Genomic DNA, 22,213 nt, shown 5'->3' on the forward strand with positions numbered 1-22,213 from the left:
TTGGTGGAATCAGGAGTGGGGGCTGGCAGGTCCCACTTCTCCCTCTCTAGATTGGATCAGCTCCAGTGTCCCTCACTTCTTGCTGAGGGTGAGTGGATGAGAGTTATCAGTGACCATGTCCCCTACTAGCTGTCAGCCACAGTCTCTAGTTCCTCTAAAGGAAATAACTTATATTTTTAAATCCCCATTCCTGAAAACAAAGGTTGCAAAACCACACAAAGGCCTTTGAGAGGACGGATACATAAAGCTATATTAATTTACTGTTGCTATCATGACTACTATGTTCTTAAACTTGTGTAATGAAATGAACTAGAAACATTTCCATCACAGTGTACCCCACAGCCACACATGTTACTGCTTCACACGGAAATTGTTGCGTGTTACTTGCAAAAAAAAAATTACAAAGAAGTAAAAAAGTTAACACTATTCCAACACGCCAAAATATTTATATTCAAGTAATTCATTTATTTAAATGGAATAAGAGAGAAGAAAAAGACCCACCCTACTGAGTGTGATCCCACTCCTTCCAGATTCAAAAATTCATTTAATAGAAGCTAGAGAATCCATAACCTCCGTAGCAGGAAGGACGGCAACAGCCATATCCGTAGCCCCCAAATCCAGACCGATAGCCGTAGCCTCCATAGCCAGAGCCATAGCCAAAGCCTCCATAGCCAGAGCCATAGCCAAAGCCTCCATAGCCAGAGCCATAGCCATAGCCTCTATAGCCCAGCCTGCCGAAGCCATGGCACCCACAGCCATAGCCGTAGCCCAGGCCTCCGTAGTAGCTGCCATAGTAGCTCATGGTGTCAGGGGAGGTGAGTTTGATACGCTGTGCAAGGTGAGATCCTGATTGCGAGTGTCAGCACCTTTACAGAGAAGCTTATATATACTAGTCAGAGTAGGTGACAAAATCACATGACCCTCCTTTCGTGCCATTCCATGCATTGCACTTGCATGAGACAACTCATAGCACTTGTTACTTAAAGAGAAAAACAAAATCTGATAAGAATGTCTCAGCTTGTTTGGCTACCTGGCTCGGTTGTCCAGCCACTGAGTTCTTTAGTTTTATTAGAAGGAAGGCAAGAATGCACATTCTGAACCTTAACAGAATTTTATTACTGGCCACATAACAGCAGTCTGATTATCTTCTTGATTATGCCATTAAATGTATTTTCAGTCATGTTGATTGATAATGGCTTGTTATGACTGATTGTTCAAAGCTTTTAAATTACCAAGATCCCTAAATCCCAAACCAAAATCTCCATATATTTTACAGAAACATAGATTTGACTCACTGGTGTCATGTGACAGCAAAGAACCACTGTCCTGTGACTTTAGTGTTTTTAAACTTTGATCATACACAATTGCCAAATGTAAATTTGACCTCTCACACAGGCATATGAACGATTTGTTTGTTGCTCAATATAGCACAAGTGGAAAGACCACTGAAAATAGTAAAAACCCCACTTAGTAAATCCTGCAAGGATACTCTCTACAGAGTCATTGTCCTTGCCAGCTTCAAGATTCCCTCTCCATGAATCTTGTACCTTCTACAAACATTACTTCAAATATCAAATTTCCTACCCATTCCCACCATTTCTGTGTCCAAAGAGAGGTCTAAATGAGGCAGATTATGAATTTTGTTTATCACTGATTCACTCAAATAAGCACTGCCTCACTCTATTTTGATCTTCTAGTCAACATAAAACATCTAGCGCTGTCTCCCTCCTGACTATTCTGTGTTCATATTGAGTTAGACCTCCCTCTCTGACACTCATCACGTAGTTTCACATTTAAGACACATTGCACTGCTTAAAGTCATTCGGAATTTTTTAAAAAGACTTGTAGAGATCAGAACGGCTTAGAAAACTGTCTAAATGTCAGATACCAATAGCGAGAATTAAGGTAAGAGATAAGAAGATACCCTCTTCTTATCCAACAACTGTTGGATTGCAACTTAGGGATGTCATTCAGCTCACATTACAAGAGGTGGTGATGAGCAATGTTGATTTCACGACTGAGCCTCACCCAGGTGCACCCAGTTCTTGAAACTTGGGACTCATAAAATTTATTTATTTTATAGGAGCAATTATATTGCTGTTTCCTTATGAGATTTATGAGGAATATTTGGATGAAACAAACTTAATCCTATAATAGTTTATTCATAAATGGACATAAATAGGCACATGCTTTATTTCCAGGGGCTTTGTTCGCTGCTTTAACAGATTATAAATTAAGCTGGCATTTTTTCCAGATGATGGCTATGACTTTAATTTCTATTAAACTTAGGGTCATTTGCAGTATAGCTTATGCAACGCACTGGTTGTTCTGGGTAGTGTTTAAGTCAGAGCAGGTTGCTTCAAGATTTCTGGCATGAGCGTAGCATTTACCCAACTCTCGCCTGGCTCTATAATTTCTGGGCTGCTCTAACGCAACGTGTTGCACTTTATTCACCATGTCAGAAAAGTAATTGATAAAATAAAGGTTGCTGTTTTTAATGAATCATTTAGAATTGTTGGCTTATATACCCTAAGCACAGGAGGTGATCAACTAGTGACCATTATTATGTATCATTCCAAGTGATTAATATACCTGAGGCAACTCATTAATCTGTTTGCTAACAAGGAGTGAGGCACTGAACTCATTAAAATTTTTGAAGTTGCTTCACCGCCCTTGAATGCCTTGCATTCTTTTTTTTTAATTTTTTTATGAGAAACAGTACTTCTCTCCAAAGGTACCAAACTAAAATTGCCTGCATAGAAATCTTCATTACCAGTCACAAGCCATCATTTATGCAGTCATGTTTTTCTCATGTTCATATCATCCTTTGCATTTGGTATATCATATGTCCATCTGGACTCCAGTAAATAGTCAAGTTTAAACCTGTGAATCTAGCAGAATTTTCAAATATTAAATTTATTTCTCAGTTTAATATATCATGGATGTAGCCTTTCCCAATAGAAAACATTTTAATAAAGCTAACTATAACCAATCTACAAAAAGTGATTCCTAGGCACAATAGAAAACGGAAGTCATCCCTACAGACAATAGAAAACTTTTCATTTTACACATCATCATAATACAACTTTTTAGCATATGGAATAGAAATGAACTGTCCAACAGAACAAACTCATGTTTATAATCACTTTGCATAGTGGTTTAAATATTTCATTTATACCATTATTCTCTTTTAACAATCATCTGCAAAGTAGACAGAATCCTGGCTGCTTGCTTTCCGCATGTGACTTTTGATTTTTTTAATTCCTTCTCTAACAGTGTTTTGTGATTCACATATCCTTCTCTTTTTAACAGACTTCTCTTACTACTCATTCTGCATTCTTTTCCAATTCACCTAACTACCATTCAGCAGCTTTTCTTTATTAAGTTGTTTTTTTTCCAATGAAACATTTGTTTTTCTATTTATATAATCCAATTTGATCAGAGTACCTTTGTTCTTATGGTTTCAAATTCTATGTATTTTATCTACCTATTTTCCCCCAGATAGTTTTTTCCTACTCATTAAATTCTCAGAAATTTAAGCCACATCTCCATACTCTCAGAATCATATGCTACTTCAAAAACCTTAATGGCTTAAAAGTACCTTCATATGACTCTCAGAGTTGCAAGAACTGAGAGAGGAAAAAAATGTTGGAGTCGTAGGTCTTCTCAGATTCCTCAGTTCATTGCGGAACATGAGATTAGCTCACATTCGAGCCCCTATGGACTCTGGCCATATCTTGAGTCTTTAATTGGAATTTTTTTCACATGACTTTAAACAGGTTTTTTAAAGCATTTCCTCTGATTTGTTTTTTTTATTTTTAAGCCTTTATAAATGATATACTTGATAATATGATCTTATAGCTAGATATGTTCATAGATTGAACAAAGGGGACAAATATATGTTGGAGGAAAAGTACAAATGAATTCCTCATCTTTCTTATTCCTTGTATTAAGTTTCCAAATTAGAATGTGTGCTTAAAATTACTTCCGTATTCTGAAAGCATTTTATTAATATTTTCTTTGGATGTAAAATCCTTTTTTCCTTCTTTATCAAAATTCATCCCACCCTTACTTTATTTATCATTACCTTTAATTATGAAAAATGAAATCGTGGGTAAAACTCTTAACTATAAGTGAGTCATTTGAAACCCATGCAATGATAAATATATCTATCAAAACTAAGAACGTAATGAATGCTTAGGTTCATCTGATAGGTTGTGTGAAAATGATGAATTTTTGTATGCATATGACCATATTCACTTGAATTCAGGACAAATACATTTTACAAATTAAAAGAAACCCTAGAGGGCAAGGGAATTTGGCCTAGTGATAGAGTACTTGCCTAGCATGCATGAAGACCCGAGTTCAATTCCTTGTGACCACATACATAGAAAAAGCCAGAGATGGTGCTGTGGCTCAAGTGGAAGAGTGCTAGCCTTAAGGAAAAAGCCCAAAGACAGTTCTTAGGCCCTGAGTTCAAGCCCCAAGACTGGCAAAAAAGAAAAAAAAAGAAAGCCAAGAATGAATTTGTCTTTGTATTTTCATAGTGGCAAACAATGCTATATCTATCTACCACCTAAGTATCTATCATTTGTCTTTCTATATTAATGTATATATACCTCACTGTGATATACTTACACACATATCAACATATGTACAGATCAAAGATAAATTGTCAAATAATGATATAAATTATATGAATCAAATCATCCATATTTATTCATTCAACATTATCAACCTATGTATTCATTCTTCTCCAGGTTGGAAAATCATTCAGATACTGATTATTCCTGGAAACTGGAAATGTATATTTGTCACAAAATTGTTTTTCAAAGATGTGTCATTCCCCTTTACACAAATATCTTTAGAAAGACAATGAATGGATTGTGAAGCTAAGGAACTGTGCTAACAATATAAAACAATGATAACAAATTCTCCTACTGGCCAAGTGACAGCCTTCATTTAGAAGACGAAGACACTGTTTCCAAACATTGAAAATATTTTCTTTATTGTCATATATGTCTATGGTATACAAGGAGTTTCACTGCAATATTTTCATATATGTATATCATATGCTCTGATGGAACTTTACCCCTAATTCTTCTCTCTATCCCTGTCTTCTTTTTTACAACTTTAAAATATTTTAATACTTACTTTATCCCACCTAGCATTTCAAGGAAGTACAAATAGAAGGATCACCCACCAGGCTAGCTGGAGGTGTGGTGCCTGTGGTCGAAAGCATGTCAATGAAGTACATGTAGATAAAGATGGATGTAAAAGGTGCATAAACCTGACACTGAAATTAAAGTTTTCAAGTTTTTATATCATAATGCTAACACATTATAAAAATGGTGATGCTTAAAAATGAAATCTTCTTTCTCATGAAATCAATTGACTTTATGGACACTGAACATAATTCTCAAATCTTTGATTTCCAAATTAGAATGAATGATTGGAACACTAACAGATAATCTAATTATCAGCAAAGTTTTGAAAGATTCTAGGATGGTTTAGAAAAAGGCTTTCAGTTTAAAATGTCAGCTGGATTTCTGAGATGTTACATTCCTTTGTACAAATAAACCCAGAATGACTTTCGATGTCCAATGAAGGAAGTCAGCTTTGCAAAGTTCCCTTTTAAATACAGATATTGCTTAGTAGAACCCATGACATTTATTTTCCCCCACAACATGAAGGGTAACAGCAGCAGCTCCTTGGGCTCCAGAGCTGTAGCTGCATCAGCAACCTCCAAATCCACAGCTTACAGCCAGACTATTGAAGCTGCCACACCATTGCCACACCATTGCCACAGCCCAGCCTTCTGTAGTAGTTGCCTTAGGTCATAGAGTCAAGGGAAGGGAACTTCATTTGCTATTACAGTCAGAATCAGGACTGTCAGTATTAATACCTTTACAGAGATGCTTGTAGTCCCTGAGCAGAGTGTGTGATAAACAATATTGGCTTCTTCTTTCATGTTATTCCATGAATTATACACATAATGTGATTGATCCACCTGTGTGGAGGCTGGTAGAACCTCTTTGTCCAGGCCTTCTCAAGTATTTCAATTATTTTTAATTATCTTCTAATATTTTACTATTGATTAGCAGGAGCTCTTTGCATAATTTTTATTACAAATGTTTAGCCAAATATACGTGTCTTGACAGTCTGAACTTAGCTTTTTCCTCAAATGATATTGTCTCTCTGTGAGTAACTACAAAATGTAATGAAATAAATAACAAAATCCTACAATAAAGTCTATAAAATATAATCTTTTTGGTTCATGTGTAATGATTTTTATCTGTGCTTAAGTGATTTTTCTCTGTGCTCTTCAGAATTTATTCTATTGTAAATGATTAAGGAAACTGAATTAGGAGCTCAGAGTTTGGTCTAGTGGTAGAGTGCCTTCCTACTATGCACAAAGACCTGGGTTCAAATCTTCAGTACCATGTACATAGAAATAAAAGACAGAAGTGGTGCTATGGCTCAAGTGATAGAGCTCTAGCCTTGAGAAAGCCCAAGGAAAGTGCTCAGGCCCTGAGTTCAAGCCCCAGGACTGGAAAAAAAATAAATTAGCACTTGGTGATTGAATACAGACTTTAGAGTTACAAATGCTTCATATTTCTCTCACAAATTCACCCAATTTCTGCCAAAGGGATGTCACCTTTAGCATTTATTTATATTTGATCATGATTGGTCAACATTGCAGTAAATGCATAAAATGATCACATTATATTCTCATTTTAGATCAGAGAAATAAACCACCAATAAAACAAATAGACCCAATAATTCATATTCTCCTGATTTAAATTGTTCCAATATGGTTCAACTTGAGGTTTTTACCAGTTTGTTGTCTGTTCCTTGTAATTGAGGATAGCCTTTCTTCTCAATCTCACAGTTTCACAAAAGCAACAAACTCAAGATCGAATAGTATGACAGTACTGTATTGAAGTAGGAATATTAAATATTTTTTACCAGAAATTATGCTGATTATTATTCTAACCTATTGGAACAGAAAACCTTTCTCCATAATAGTGAAAAATGCAATTAACCATTATAAAGTCGAATGCGGATTTTAGGTGTGACAGATTAAGTAGCATGGTTCTCCAATGGTGTCATTGAGTTGTGACTGATACAACCAGTGCAAATAATACCTACATAAAAATACCTACACAAAGGGAGCTCTCCCTTGCAGAATGAAAACATTCTATCTTATGCTCAGTAGTCAAGTTTGAGTCTTCCTGATTAATCTTAATATTTGAATTCAGGGGTTTTCAAATCCCTCTGCAGATTCTTCACACCTTAAAATGCTAAATATCAAGAGATAATGATGGTGGAAGGCTGACTAATTCTCAAATATTACTTATTTGGAGGTTATTTGAAAGTGTATGGGAGAAAAAACAAAACATATTTCAGAGCACTTCTATAAACAAATAAGAAAACAAATGTCACATGGTTCAGTTTAAAGTAGGGTAGTTTAATGCAAAGAGAATTAAAACAACAACAACAACATTAATGAAAGTAGCCATCCAGTAGCATCAGACGGTGGTAAGCTGATAAAAACTTTTATTAAATCTTTTATTTTAAAGCCTTTTATTAAATCTCAGCTTTTAATTTATGGTTCTGGGGAGCGAATCTAAGGCCTTGCACCTGCTAGGCAAGTACTCTACCCCCTGAGCCACACCCCAGGTCTTAAAATCTTAGTCTCCTAAAACGTTTTCGCTGTAGGCTTGATCAGAGTGGCAAGAAAGCCCATTGTGGCCTAAAATGTTGGCTCACCAGAGCAGGATTTCAGTAGAAGCTGGAGAAGCCGTATCTATATCTCCCATAGTATGAAGGGCGGTGGTAGCCACAGCCGTAGTTTCCAAATCCAGAGCCATAGCCATAACCCCCAAATCCAGAGCCATAGCCGTAGCCTCCATAGCCAGATCCATATCCATAGCCACCAAATCCAGAGCCATATCCATAGCCTCCATAGCCAGAGCCATAGCCCAGGCTTCTGTAGTAGCTGCCGTAGTAGCTCATGATGTCAGGAGAGGTGAGTTTGACTTGCTGTGCAAGGAAAGATCCTAAGTATGAGTGGCACCATGTGGACAGAAAGGTTTATATATCCTGAGCAGAGCATATGATAAATCATATACATACTTTCCTCTGGTGTCATTTTTCTCTAATTAGTGTTACTTAACCCTTCTCATGAATCTATTGTCCCCTGACACGAGCTGAGACTTTTATATTCATTAGACAATTGAATGTGCTTAGCTGTCAAGTTAAGGTGGCCTTTAAACTTCTGTCATCACTTAACGAGGAGGAATGGATGTATCTTCAAAGTCTGGGCATACCAGACCTCAGATAGAATTCTTTATAGAAGGTGTGTTACATTAATCACACATAATAGTGTGTTTTACAAGTAAATGTTTCTTCATCTCTGTTTTTCTGTCATTGGGTTGGATCCTTAACTTATAAACTAAATCAAAGGAATGTGTCAAATTCAAAGGTTTTCAGCTTCAAATTCTTTAAAAATATTTTGGTACTCAATCTATAAAGTGAGATTTCTTTTTTACAAATCCATGAACTTTAAAAGTATACTGCAATAGTGAACATAATTCATTTAAATTATATTCATGTTCTCCACCACGTCTTCTTAGCCTCCTTCTTCTTTTTGCCAGTCCTGGGCTTGAATTCAGGTCCTGACCACTGTCCCTGAGCTTCTTTTGCCCAAGGCTAGCACTCTGCCACTTGAGCCACAGCACCACTTGTTTTTTTCTGCATTCATAGAACCAAGGAATCAAACCTGGGTCTTCATGCATGCTAAGCAAGGACTTGACCACTAGGCCAAGGTCCTGGCCCTGAACCTCCTTTCTGTACTCACTCTTTCCTTTCCCATTCAAACTTCCTAGTTGTCTTCCCTTTACTTTCATTACCTTGATTGTTTTTCCTCCTAGACAGAAAACAGGTACTTCTTTGAGTCAGATAGCTTATTCCATTAAACACAATCTCCCCTTCTGTCAATTTTCCAGGAAAGTAGATGAAATTCCTTCTTCGAATGGATGTGCATTACTCTATTGTGCAAACACATTGCATTTTCTTTATGCATTCATTTGTTCATTGAATGGAGGCTGGTTAAATAACTGGGCTATTTTGAATAGTGTCATGATAAATATGGATGTGCAGGTATATGTAGGTTACACTACCTTGAAGTGGTTCTACTTCTGCTTTTTGTGGAAACTTTATACTCATTTTCAAAGTAGATGGACAAATTTTCATCTTTACCAGTAGGGCATCATGTTGACAACCACATCATTTTACCATCTCTTACGGGTTTGCTTGCTTGTTTGCTTTTTGGTTTTGGGTTTTTTTTTCTTATGACTAAATGGTAGGGTAAAAAATCAGGGCCTTGAACAAGTTCTCTACCATTTGTTGTTGGTGTTCACAGATTCTTTTTTTTTTATAAAGGAACCTGGGATATTCGTCTGGGTTGCTCTACGCCATAATCTTTCTACTCTCCTCTCCGATAAAGCTGGGTTACAGCATGAGCCATGATACCTAACCACATTACTGATCATTGTCTGGCTAACTGCCATATTGACTACTGTGAGAGAGAATCTCAAAGTTATTTTTATTTGAAAAAAATAAGAAAGGTTGTTTTAGGTTCTAGGTTTTGAATTAAGGGCCTGTGCTCACTCATCTTCCTTGACTTGAATTGTGCCCTCAGGCTGGATATTTGCTGGTTAATTGGAGATGGAGTCCTCTGGACTTTGCTGTTCTGCCTGTCTGAAAGTCATCGTCTTAGTTTCTTCCTTCCTTCCTTCCTTCCTTCCTTCCTTCCTTCCTTCCTTCCTTCCTCCTTCCTTCCTTCCTTCCTTCCTTCCTTCCTTCCTTCCTTCCTTCCTTTCTCTCTTTCATGGAGCTTGAACTCGGCCTGGGCGTTGTTCTTGAGCTCTTCAACTCAAGGCTACCTCCCTACCCCAAGCACCACTTCTCATTTTCTAGAGGTTAATTGGAAATAAGAGTCTCAGGTCCTTTTGTGCCTGGGCTGGCTTTGAACCTTGATCCTCAGATCTTATCCTCTTGAGTAGCTAGGATTACAGGTGTGAGCCACCCATGGTGCCGGCCTTTTCCAATTTTTTTAGTAGCTCTTAGATTGTTTTTAATTCCCTTGTCTATTTAGTCTCTTCAACACTTGTTCCAATTATAGTACATCGGTTGTTCATTTGAATGCTTACTTTTTATTAAGTCAAATTAAAGCTGTAAAATCACAAAAACTCAAACTAGTTTGATGTTATTACCATGCCTGCTGTCAGGATGAAGATCTAATGATGTATTTTTTTCTAGACAAGGTGACAGCTTTTCCTTGGAGAGAAATATATTCTAAAGCTGCTTTTTAACCCTATCTTAAATCAACACAATCTAACAACCAGAAATAGAACAAGATGATAAAACTGCTTCATTCTAGGGAGGATACATACTGCTTTCAAAGAATTGCATTGCTTGCTCTTGTTTGGAGATAGCCCTTTAGACTATGTGTGAAGTCATTATCCACTTAGGAAGGAATTGGTGATACCTCACTGCTTAGCAAATCCTGTCCATAGAGTTGGTCAGAGCTTGTGGCTAGCAACTGTAATCTTTGCTACTTGGGAAGCTGAGATCTGAGGACTGCAGTTTGAAGCCAGCTCTAGCAGGTAAACTGTGAGACTGTTACCTCCAATTATGTACTAAAAAAACAAAAATTAGAGCTGTTGGCTCTACCAGCCTCTAGTACAACACTTCCTGGACAATGTCTAGGCTCTGAGTTCAAACTCCAGGACCAACACATGCACACATTAATCTATCTGTAGTTTAAGTATTTCAAATGCATTGTAACTTTTAAAAATAATCTTCTGGTGTGTAATCGTAAGCCACTTATTTTTATACATTTCACCTAAATTTCAAATGCATTATTTTATCAGTAAATGTTTAGAATTTGAAATAGAGAATCAACTGGCATGGTTCTTAAGAGTCTTCAGATAAACCCAAGACCATAACTTTCAAGATGCTTCATCTGACTACATTTGAAAAGAGAACTACATAGTGAAGGAATTGTGCCTGTGGGGGAGCAGAATCCCCAGTGCTCATTGCTGAAAGCTACCAAGAGTTAACCTCTTGGGCCAGTTTTGATTTTTGCCAAATTATCTCATCTTTGAATATTCCCTTCTATCCATGATGAGGGTTAAGTCAGTACTGAGTAAACTTTATATACTACAGCCAGCTCTAGCACTTTAGTCCCACATTATTTATTGCCTTGGTATTGTTGAATTTATTTAACTCAAGGAAAAGAAATCCAATTTTGTTTCAGTGCTACAGTATAGAATTATTGTATTTTGAGAGTAACAGTGATAAATGATTCCTAATGACTTATAGCAAATATTTAACGTATTTGCAACTGCCCACTTTGGCTGGGTGGTGATCAAAAGAGGGTAAGAGGTCTAAGAAACTTGATTAGATACGTTTAGCTGCACAGCCACAGCCTCAGAGTGGATAACCACATGTGAGGACAGTGAGGTACAAAATAAAACAATAAGCTGATTCAATGAGAGAATGTCATCATGTTCCATCCATGTCCCATTAAGGAGGAATAGGATACAAGCATGGTAAGATGTGACCAGAGATCATTTCTAGTTTATATTCATTAGTATAGTTTGTTAAACAATTACATTTTTCATCATTAAATTAAGCAAACAAACATACTTGTGGTGTGTGTGTGTGTGTGTGTGTGTGTGTGTGTGTGTGTGTGTGTGTGTGTGTGTTGGTCCTGGGCTTGAACACAGAGCCTAAGCACTGACCTTAAACTTTTATGCTCAAGGTTAATGCTCTATCCCTTAAGCCAGAACTCCACAATTGGCTTTTTGCTGATTAATTGGAGATAATTGTCTCATGGACTTTCCTGCCCAGGCTAGATTCAAACCATGATCCTCAGATCTCAGCCTCATGAGTAGCTTAGCTTACAGTCATGAGCCATCAACCCCAAGCCAAGTAAAGACCTTTTAATAAGATACAATAGCAATAGTTCTTGTGGGCCATAGACTGAATTGAAAATAGATAAGTTTTCAAGTGCTGAATTCTGAAATTAGTGTTATCAATATAAAGTCGATGAAATGAAAGGGATATTTTCTGGTATTCAGATGTAAAAAGCTTCTTAACTGGGCTTAACAATTTATGGATGGACATTCACATCCACATAATTATTTCCTTATATAAAGTGCGTATCATCATTTATTTCCTTCACTTTCTTTTGGCTACAATTGCAAACATTTTGATCTTTCCCCAAGACTTGATTTCATGATATATAGTTTCTTTCCTAACCAAGGTAGTATTAAAGTACTGAGTAAAAATTACCAGTATTGACTAATAACTTTAAACAACAACAACCAAAACAACTGCTTACATCTGTTACTTTGTTAGGATAGTTTATTGCAAATGGGAACCAAATGATTCTTCATTTATGAAAGTACAAGGACTGAGGACTTTAGGCCTCAGGAGGCACCCCGTTAGAAGATGATAAATACTCTTGATGTTGTAGGTGTCAAATGCACTTCCTCCCAGCCTGGTATAGAATAATGCAATCCAGCGTGATCAGTCTTCCTGTTTCTCAGAATTTCAGTAGAAGCTGGAGTAGCCATATCGTCCATAGCATGAAGGGTGGTGGTAGCCACAGCCATAGTTTCCAAATCTAGAGCCATAGCCATAACCCCCAAATCCAGAGCCATATCTGTAACCCCCAAATCCAGAGCCAGAGCTATAGCTTCCACAGCCATAGCCAGAGCCCAGGCCTCTGAAGCCACCATGGCCATAGCCCAGGCTTCTGTAGTAGCTGCCGTAGTAGCTCATGGTGTCAGTGGAGTTTGGTTTGATGTTCACGGGAAGATCCTGAGTACGAATGTCACTGTGTGTGCACACGGGCTTTTATAGCCCGGTTGCAGCAGGTGGCAACCCATGGGCACAGCCTCCTTGTGTGTCACTGTGGGTATTATCTTTCATGAATGTGCCCTCTCCTGACCCAGGGAGACTGGCATGTCTATTAAACAACTTCAGGTTGCTTCACATTCCACGCGGGGTGTCTTTGGCCTTAATGAGATAGATGACAGAGGAGTGTGCATTTCTGAATGCCAAGTAAAATGGCTGCATTGCAATAACCGTCCATAGAAACTGCCCAGCTTTAGAGTGAAATGGTTTTCCCTTCTCTTATCTCCCACACTGATCACACAATTTCTATCTAAATCCACAGACACTCTCCCTGAGTTTATAGTCGTTAAATCTATTCTTTTCTCTAAAAGCCAGCCTATTTAAGGAAATGGCTGTATCTGACATATATTAAAACACTGTAGGGACCAGGAGTTTGGCCTAGTGGAAGAGAACTTGCCTTACATGCACAAAAACCCGGGTTCAATTGCTTAGTACCACATACATAGAAAAAGCCAGAAGGGGTGCTGTGGCTCAAGTGGTAGAGCTCGAGCTTTGAGAAAACCCAAGAACAGTGCTCAGGCCCTGAGCCCAAGCACAGGACTGGCAAAATTAAGTAAGTATGTAAATAAATAAATAAATAAATAAATACTGTAAATGACAAATGGCTTAGGGAGCTACTGTGTATGTTAGAACTGAACTTAAAAAAAAAGATGCACTGACTTTTAGCGTTTTAATTATAATGACCTTCATAATATTGTGAGGTCATTCACCAGCTGGAGAACCTTTTGGCTTTAAGATATATAACAATTAATTTTAGAAATTGGGGGCATAAAATCTTCCTCATAAGCAGAATTATCAGAGTCACAGTTCAGTTTTTACTTCAAATCCCGCAACCTGCCTCTCTAATTGGTTCCATTCAAAGTCCTACAAAAGCTGCAGATTGCATCGACCTGCTTGTTTTGCATGCACTAGCTAATTTCTTCTTCATTGCCCTTCCACTAAGGCATGTTATGACCTCTGAGTTAATTTCTTTAGCTTGCATTCTCCTTCCCATTCTCTCAATACCTGCAAGGAACAGCCAGATAAAGGAATAAATTTGATGACTTTTTTTTTCTTGCAAACTTCTGTTCCCTCAGTTTTATCAGTTTTACTGTTTCTATCTCATCTTTATCTAACATACTGTATTTCCTTTTTTTAAAAAAATTATTCTGTGCCCAATTATTCACAGGCAACTTCTAACTACTCTATACTAATCAGTTAATGTGCCATTACCCTCATTAAGGTATCACTTACAAAAATAACTCCTAGCACCTAGGCCAGGATTGGCCTCAGGATTTTGACAATGGAGAACCAAGAAATACAGAGTAAAGAAATACAAGTGAGGGGCCGGGAGTTTGGCCTAGTGGTAGAGTGCTCGCCTAGCATGCATGAAGACCCAGGTTCAATTCCTCGGTACCACATACATAGAAAAAAGCCGGAAACAGTGCTGAGGCTCAAGTGGTAGAGCTCTAGCCTTGAGAAAATCCAAGGACAGCACTCAGGCCCTGAGCTCAAAAACCTAAGGACAGCGCTCAGGCCCTGAGCTCAAGCCCAGGACTGGCAAAAAAAAAAAAAAAAAAAAAAGAAATATAAGTGAGGAAATGTGTCTTGGGATCCATCCACTCACTCCATTGAATTAGTCAACCACTGTCTCTTTGATTAACCTCTGTAGCAATTGCCCTCTGACTAGAATCATAGAAATGTAGTTACACTTGATGACATTGAGCGTGCTTCTGTTTTTTAAAGATTTATAAGTATTTTTATCAAAGAAATCTTTTACATTGGTGAACAAAAACTAAAGAATTATAAATGACTATTTGAAATAATGAAGAAATTTTTAGTAACTGAACAGTAACTATGTAACTATGCTATCATGATGCCCTTTTTATAGTAAAATAGCTTCATGTGAATTAACTTAAAGAGGACTTCTTCTGAAACCTTTTTTTTTTTTTTGGCAGTTGTGGGCCTGGGTGCTGTCCTTGAGCTCTTCACCTCAAGGCTACCATCACAGTGCCACTTCCAGTTTTCTAGTGGTTGACTGCAGATAAGAGTCTCATAGTCTTTAGTGCCCAGGCTGTCTTTGAACCTCAGAGCTCAGACGTGAGCCTCCTGAGTAGCTGAGATTAGAGGCATGAACCACCGCGACGGCTTGAAAGAATTTTTGTATCTCTTTTATACACCTATTGTTATTCTTATTCCTCATCTGAAGTTGAGTCAATTGGGAAGATACATTTTTAATTGTCAGTGAGGCCTTTTAAAGATGTAATTCCACCAATAACTCAGACTGGATTAACGCTAGCATATTTTGTCCATATAACTCAGCCAGATAAAAATAAGTCCGTTAATTTGTTCTTGTCTGGAAAATGAAAGTATATATCCTCATGAGACATACAAACTAAACAACTTGTAAATACAAAATTTCAAAGTAAAATATGAAATTATTATCTTTATTCTTTTTTCAAGAAATAAAGTCTAATACTTTGGATAAAACAAATCATTGTCATTAACAGTGAAAATTACAAAGTAGAATATATATGAAATAGAAGTAATACTTTAGTTACTTATTTGTAAAGTACTTAATTATTTACTGCCAGTACAAATGTTTGAACTCAATAGCTTCCTGAACACTGGGCTAGCTTGCTTGGCTAGTGCTATTCACTTGAGCCATGGCCCCAGCACAACTTTTCATTAGCTATTTTGGAAATAGAGTTTGGTGAACTTTTTTGCCTAGGGTGGATTTGAACCTCAGTCCTTCACATCTCAGTCTCTGAAATAGGATTATAAGCATGAGTCATCAGCTTCCAGTGTATCTATTGCCTTTTTGTTGTTATTGTAGTTTTGAAGTATATCATATCCAAATGAAAATATTCATTATATAGCATTGGACATATAATATATATTACATATATCAAATAGATTGAGCAAAAATCTCTTTCTATTTTTTAGCATTCTTGGGATTTTGTTAAGTAATCCTATAAAAATAGATTGGAAAGAAGATACTGAGTTCTTACTAAGGATAGCTTTAACCTGCATATAAAGAAAATTTTCATTTTGATTTCAACTTTTTCTTAACTAAGATACATATATATGTATATATACATATATATGTGTATACACACACACGCACACACACACACATATACAACATTGTTGTAATATACTAGGGAGGTTACTGGGAGAGAGTTACACTAATCAGGTGGTGGGTACATTACTTCTCAGACTTTGATACCCTTTCCCATGTTTTTGTCCCCCTTTCTCTCCCCCCATCCCCGTCATCTTGTTTATATATTTTCTTTGAAACTTTGTAATGCCTCGTTCAGTTGTGGATTTAATGATATGTAGGAAAATATAACAGTTGTAAGTGAAATTTAGATTTATGGATCAAAATTCATCGAGTAATGTTTATAAACTTTACTCATCTTCCTATATTTTGGAATAATACCTAAAGAAGAAATGACAAAAAAATCTTGCTGCATTTGATTGTTACTGCTGTCAATTTGTATAGAAATTCTAGTCTTTCTGTTACTAAGACACAATCCTGAGTATTTAGCTTTAAGATTATTTGTTGTTAATTTGCCATTAAATGCCACTATTCAGTTACAGACATGAGATATAACAGTAAAAATTTTTTAAATGACAATGGAAATGTTTTTTTTTAAATGAGTGATGTAACTAATCCTCACAAACTCTACCATATAATTGAAACGATTCACAGGATTAATATAAGAACTTCCCAGATAACATTCAACTCTGGAACTATGAAAAGAAAAAAAACTAGCAAAGTTGAATAGATCACAGGATGCAGTAAAGCTGCCTTTTCAGTTGGGTCTGACAACCTTGTTATGCAAAAGACCTAAATTGGCTCATTTGTTTTACAAAGGGCAGAGCTGTACAATTTTAATGTCTGACTCCTATATTTTTTACCATTAACTTAATATGTCATTCTGTTTGGGAAATCAGTATGATTTTAGACACTATAAGTATTGTTAGGTGAAATAGCAACAATGAAAAGCTCGATGGAGGGGTAAGAATTGATTAAAAATCAAATGAAAAAGCCACAGGGAGGAGATAGAGGGCCAAGAGGAGGAAGTAGAAAGGAGTGGAAGATGGAGGGAGAAGGAAGAGAGGAAAGTTGAGGGAGGGAGAGGAAATGAGAGGGAGAAAGAAAGAATACAAAAGGAAAGCAGAGAGAAAGGCTTGGATGAAACATGATTCTCCTCAAGTAAACCCTGAAAGATTTATTTCTTGAATACACCTGAATGTTCATTTTCTGTTCACAGTTTTAAAAGATTGAATTTCATGAAGACGATAATACTGAAAAAAAAAAAAAGAATATCATCCAATACCACAGGGGAAAAGTTGTTGCATACCAAATTAAACTAACTACTCTACTATTTTTAATTATCTAATTTTATAAAAGCTACTTTCACTTTATGTCAGATAAAATGACAGGCTTATATTGAATAAAACAGCCAAGTTGTTATAATATATATTTTTCCTTCCTTAGCACTTAATGAAACATATTTTTAAATTTTTGTTATTTAGTTATTGTATAAAGTGATTACAGTTCTATACGTCAGGTTATCAGTACAATGCTTCTTGATAAATATTACACCTTCCATTTTTTTCCCTATTATTTATTTCCTTAATACTATTTTGCTAGGCTTAATCATATAAAATTCAAGACAAGTGAGTTACTTTTATTTCCTAGCATAAAATTACAGTTTATAAGTGCCAGAGTTTAAATTTGCTTTTGTTGATTATATTTGTTTTTATCATGAAAATATTTTCCAACACATTTGAGGGATTAAGTTCAATCTCAATTTTTTATGTTTTTTTCTAATTTCTGAATCTATCTGGCAACCTATCTGTGAATGAATCATTAAAACACCAAAAAGAATATTGATTTCCATACTTGAAGTTGGGTAACAACATATAAATTGAGCTATGAAAACTAGACAAAAGGCATATTTGATGTCTGAAATGACAGATTTTACTTGTTAAACAAATCTAGTAGAAGCTGGGTGCTGCTGCATTATTCCTATATTTATCACTACTCAGAAGGCTGAGATCTGAGGATTGTGGTTCAAAACTAGTCTGGAAAACAAATCTAGGTTATTTTTATCTTCAATTAATCAGCAAAGAAAAAATAGGAACTAGAGGCATAGCTGAAGAAAATAACAGTCATCAACAGAAAAAGCTATTTGAAAGCACGCGGCCCTAAGTTCAAGCCTAATACCAGGACACATAAAAATCTAGAAAATATGATGAAGGCAAACTATGTAATTAGGAAGAAACTGAGAGAATTAAAGACTAATTACTTGGACTAAATAAGCCCAGCAGAATATTGATAGGCCTAACAATTCAAATCAGCTTCAGGGGAGCTGGGAATGTGACTTAGTGGCAGACTGCTTATCTAGCATACACGAAACCCTGGGTTCAATTCCTCAAGACTACATAAACAGAAAGGGCCAGAATTGACCCTGTGGCTTAAGTGGTAGAGCAATAGCCATGAGCAAATGAAGCTCATGGGCAGTGCCCAGACCTTGAGTCCAAGCCCCAGGACTGGCAAAAATAATAATAAAATAAAATAAAATCCGATTCAGCAAGTCTACTGATAGAACCAGATATCCAATTCCTAGGGAAAAATTATATTGAAAGCCGGGAAACTCATTGCCTAACAAGCTGTAATTTTAACCTCTGAGCCAGAGGATAGCCAGACCCACAATGGCTATACTCTAGATCACTGAACCTTCATACCTGAACCATGGCATTCATAGAAGTTGCTGTGATAACTCATGTGTTTATTAGTTATGGACTTGATTTGCGATTACAGATGTGTGTCCTAAGTATAAACCTCAACACAACAGCTCAGCACATACTTTACACCTTTTAAATTGCAGGTGTGATAAAACGTCATTGTATTTTATCAGAAGATATTGCATCAAATGAATTATGATGGTCTATTAAGTATAATGTGTGTAGAGTTATCTTTTATCTCAGTAAAACTGTTCAGTTAACTTTTAGCTCAGTTCCTTTGATGGAATTCTTTGCGTAGTGGGAAGTTTAAATTCCAACTTCAAAGATTGTTCTTACAATAGACTCCACCTTGCTTCAGCTTTACTGGATCTCTGCATTCCTGATGCAGCTGCATGACACATCAAGGTGACACTTGATATTTCATAGTTTTCCAAATTCGTGATTTACTTCTTGTCATTCGAGGCAAGCAGGCCTTCATGGTAAATTCCATACCTCACTTGAAAATCTAATCACTTAGGGGTTATCTGTCTTAGATATTGAGATAGAAATAACTTTTATTGATTTCTGGAAGTTTGAATCCAACAAGGAAGCTAATTTTGTTGAGAACAAACACTACAATGTACTAAAAGCAAGATATACAAAAGTCACCCAAGCAAATAAAAATATAGCCATTCACTGGTTTCAGACTTAGGGAAATGCTAATTAAAACCACATTTATTTAACAGTGCTTAATCTACTAGAAGTAATAAAGTGGGGAAAGTATATTACTTTTCAGTGTACTCTGATTTAGATTAATTGTGGTACTATGTACAATTTTCTCTCAGATAAATGTCACAATGATTCTAATATATATTAAGAGAATTTTCAATGTAATACTGGAGTTGTACTGTTGGCCTATGTTAAATTACTAAGATGATACATTTAGCTTTTGGTATATAGTATCATAGTTCATACATTCTACTAAGAGATTAAAATAATCCCAAAGTAAAAATAACAGAAACTTTGACAATGTAAAACATTCTCCAAAAGCTCTAAAGAACAGATTACATCATGCCAATCCTACAGATATATAATGAGGGACCCAGTCAAAAGAGAGGAACTAGACATTGTATATTGGAAGTAGTAGACTCTGGGACAGTATGAAGCATCATACAGCCACTGACTATGAATTCCTTTCACCAATTCAGAATAATATGCATGAAACTACAGGCCAAGTAGCCAAATAAACCAATGTCACGACTAAGACTACTTCCGAGCACAAAGGCATCTAAAGTAATAACCATAGATTACAAATCATACCAGCACACCAATGCAACAGCAGTGCTTTCAAGACAATATGTTGGAAATGAAATTTACAACTTGGGGGGATCAGGGGAAAGGAAAAGTGGGAGAAAAATGAGAGAGAGGGTAACAATGTCTGACAACGAATGTACTCACTACTCTATGTATACAACTGTCATCCCTCTGCACAATACAACTCAATAAAAAGACTACTTGTAAGCAAAATGGCATCTAAAATAATAACCATAAATTGCAACTCATACCAACACACATTTTGACCAAGAACTTAAAAAGTCATCTATTGTGTTATCCATCCTAAAAATGCACATGTCATATTAACTGTCTTTTTTTTTATTGTCGGGGTAATGTATAAAGGAGTTACAATTATATTCATAAGGTAGTGGTTACATGACTTCACACACATTGATACCCCTTCTCATGTTTTTGTCCCCAACATTAATTGTCTTTATATATATATTGCCTATGTATCATTCAGGGATGGAAAATCTGGATGTGACTCAGAAATGCTGAATAAGGAAGAATAGCTGGGAAATACCAGTTTTCTCTCCTTATTTAACATCACCTGTAATATTTGTTTTCTGTTAACTTAATCATCAGAATCAATTGCATCCTCAGAAGGAAACAATTGCCTTCATTTCAAATATCTCAAGGCAGAAGAAAATAGTAAGATAAATGACAGGAGTCAGAACTATATTGTAATGCCACATTAAACTCATTTAGTGCAAAATGATTACAGAGGTATTTCCCAATGTGAAGTATGTTGCAGGAATTTTAGATGAAAAATTTCTACCTTGAGAGTGAAAGCAGAAATAACTATTGTGGTAAAATCTCCAATATTTGTAGAATGAGGCTAAATTGCTATTGAACAGCTGTACATGAACTGACAGCTCTTAAATCTTATGCCAACAAGTGCACAAAACCTGTAATTCATTTTTCCCTCTCTGCTCTCTGGGGTGTATTAGATACAATTAAATGTTTGAAAGGTTGGATTTTGTTATGGATAAGTTTTCCAGTCATCCTAGGTCTCAACACTTAGCACAGACCATAGATCCCTGTGTCTTTCATTGGAGATTGAGAGGCAGAATTCATATCTGCAACCCTCCTAACCAAGTCATAGCCTTAGCTTATTTTGCAGGAATGACTACCCTCAGAAACCTGTAGTGAAAACAACGACAACCCACACCTACATCTGTGATGGATAGCAGACTACATCTCTATAAGAGTTAAGGCTCAACATCAGAAGACATTTAAGTGAGTTCAGAGATCACTGTAGTTAGTCTTATGCACTTTTTTTTTGGTCCTGAGGCTTGAACTCAAGGATTGAACACTATCCCGAGCTTCTTATGCTCAAGACTAGCACTCTACCATTTAAGTCAAAGCTCTGCTTCTGAGTTATACTAAGTGGTGTACTGGACAGAAGAGTCGCACGGACTTCTCTTCCCAGGCTGGCTTCAAATTATTATCCTCAGATCTCAGTCTCCTGAGTAGCTAGGATTATAGGTGTGCCCTGCTGTACTTTCTATATAGTATTTATACCAAGTAATATAAATGAAAAAATACCCTCAGGGACTTGCTTTCTCTTTCATGGAGACTTTCTATCTACTGAAACTATAAAAAAATCGTATGAAATGATTAATTAGTGTTTCCCATTTTTTGCTTTATGATTGTATTTCTATTTGTAAAATATTTATCTATTCTTATTCTCTAAGGTTTAAGGATATTATAGTTCAAGTAACAGCTTATGTTTTCATTTTCGCTTCTGATGAAATATCTCAAGCTTATTTCTGAAATCAGAAAGCAAGAATAGAAACCTGCTGGTAATCCTAAACTTATATATCAGGGGAGATTTCATCCCCACTGTGAATGATATTATCATTTCACTTTTAGGAAAAAAAATCAGTTCCATTATACAACTATTTCCAATTTATTTGTCTCTATTTTCGTTGTATCATTATATTATGCTTTTCTGTAGGCATCTGAAGACAGTTGGGACTTTCTTACTTAATCTGTAAGCACCAGACAATTATGTGTGATAGAGCCTCTACTAAATTTATTTTGTTATCCATAGGATGTCCCACACATGAAGGATCTGCCCAGTAAGTCTTACTGAGTTAATGACTATAATGCCATTTGATTCTATTACATCCTCAAATCCACATCACTATAGCAGTCTACTCGT

General features: G+C 36.3%; 1 protein-coding gene across 3 annotated transcripts; it reads right to left on the reverse strand.

The window, feature by feature from the left end:
* Positions 1 to 544: 544 nt before the first annotated feature.
* LOC150069623 (keratin-associated protein 19-6-like) lies at positions 545 to 12,858 on the reverse strand. Of its 3 annotated transcripts, none has more exons than XM_090333549.1 (2): positions 7,965 to 8,019; positions 545 to 774 (listed from the first exon to the last, which is right to left on the reverse strand). In XM_090333549.1, exons 1-2 carry the CDS (start codon positions 8,017 to 8,019, stop codon positions 545 to 547), a joined length of 285 nt encoding a protein of 94 aa, XP_090189675.1. The 3 variants fall into 3 exon arrangements, with proteins under 3 accessions (XP_090189675.1, XP_090189684.1, XP_090189665.1); XM_090333558.1 differs by lacking the exon at positions 7,965 to 8,019 and having other exon boundaries at positions 545 to 678; positions 760 to 802; XM_090333539.1 differs by lacking the exon at positions 545 to 774 and adding an exon at positions 12,786 to 12,858 and having other exon boundaries at positions 7,786 to 8,006.
* Positions 12,859 to 22,213: the final 9,355 nt, after the last annotated feature.

Source organism: Megascapheus bottae, chromosome 1 (assembly GCF_031878675.1).
Source record: "Megascapheus bottae isolate mThoBot1 chromosome 1, mThoBot2.hap1, whole genome shotgun sequence".
Classification (NCBI taxonomy): Eukaryota; Metazoa; Chordata; class Mammalia; order Rodentia; family Geomyidae; genus Megascapheus; species Megascapheus bottae.

Coding starts and splice junctions, on each gene's coding strand:
- LOC150069623 (XM_090333539.1), bottom strand. CDS start 12,858: ATGAGCTACTACGGCAGCTACTACAGAAGCCTGGGCTATGGCCATGGT. Junction 8,007..12,785: donor CAGAGGCCTGGGCTCTGGCT/ATGGCTGTGGAA, acceptor TGAGCTACTACG/GCAGCTACTACAGAAGCCTG.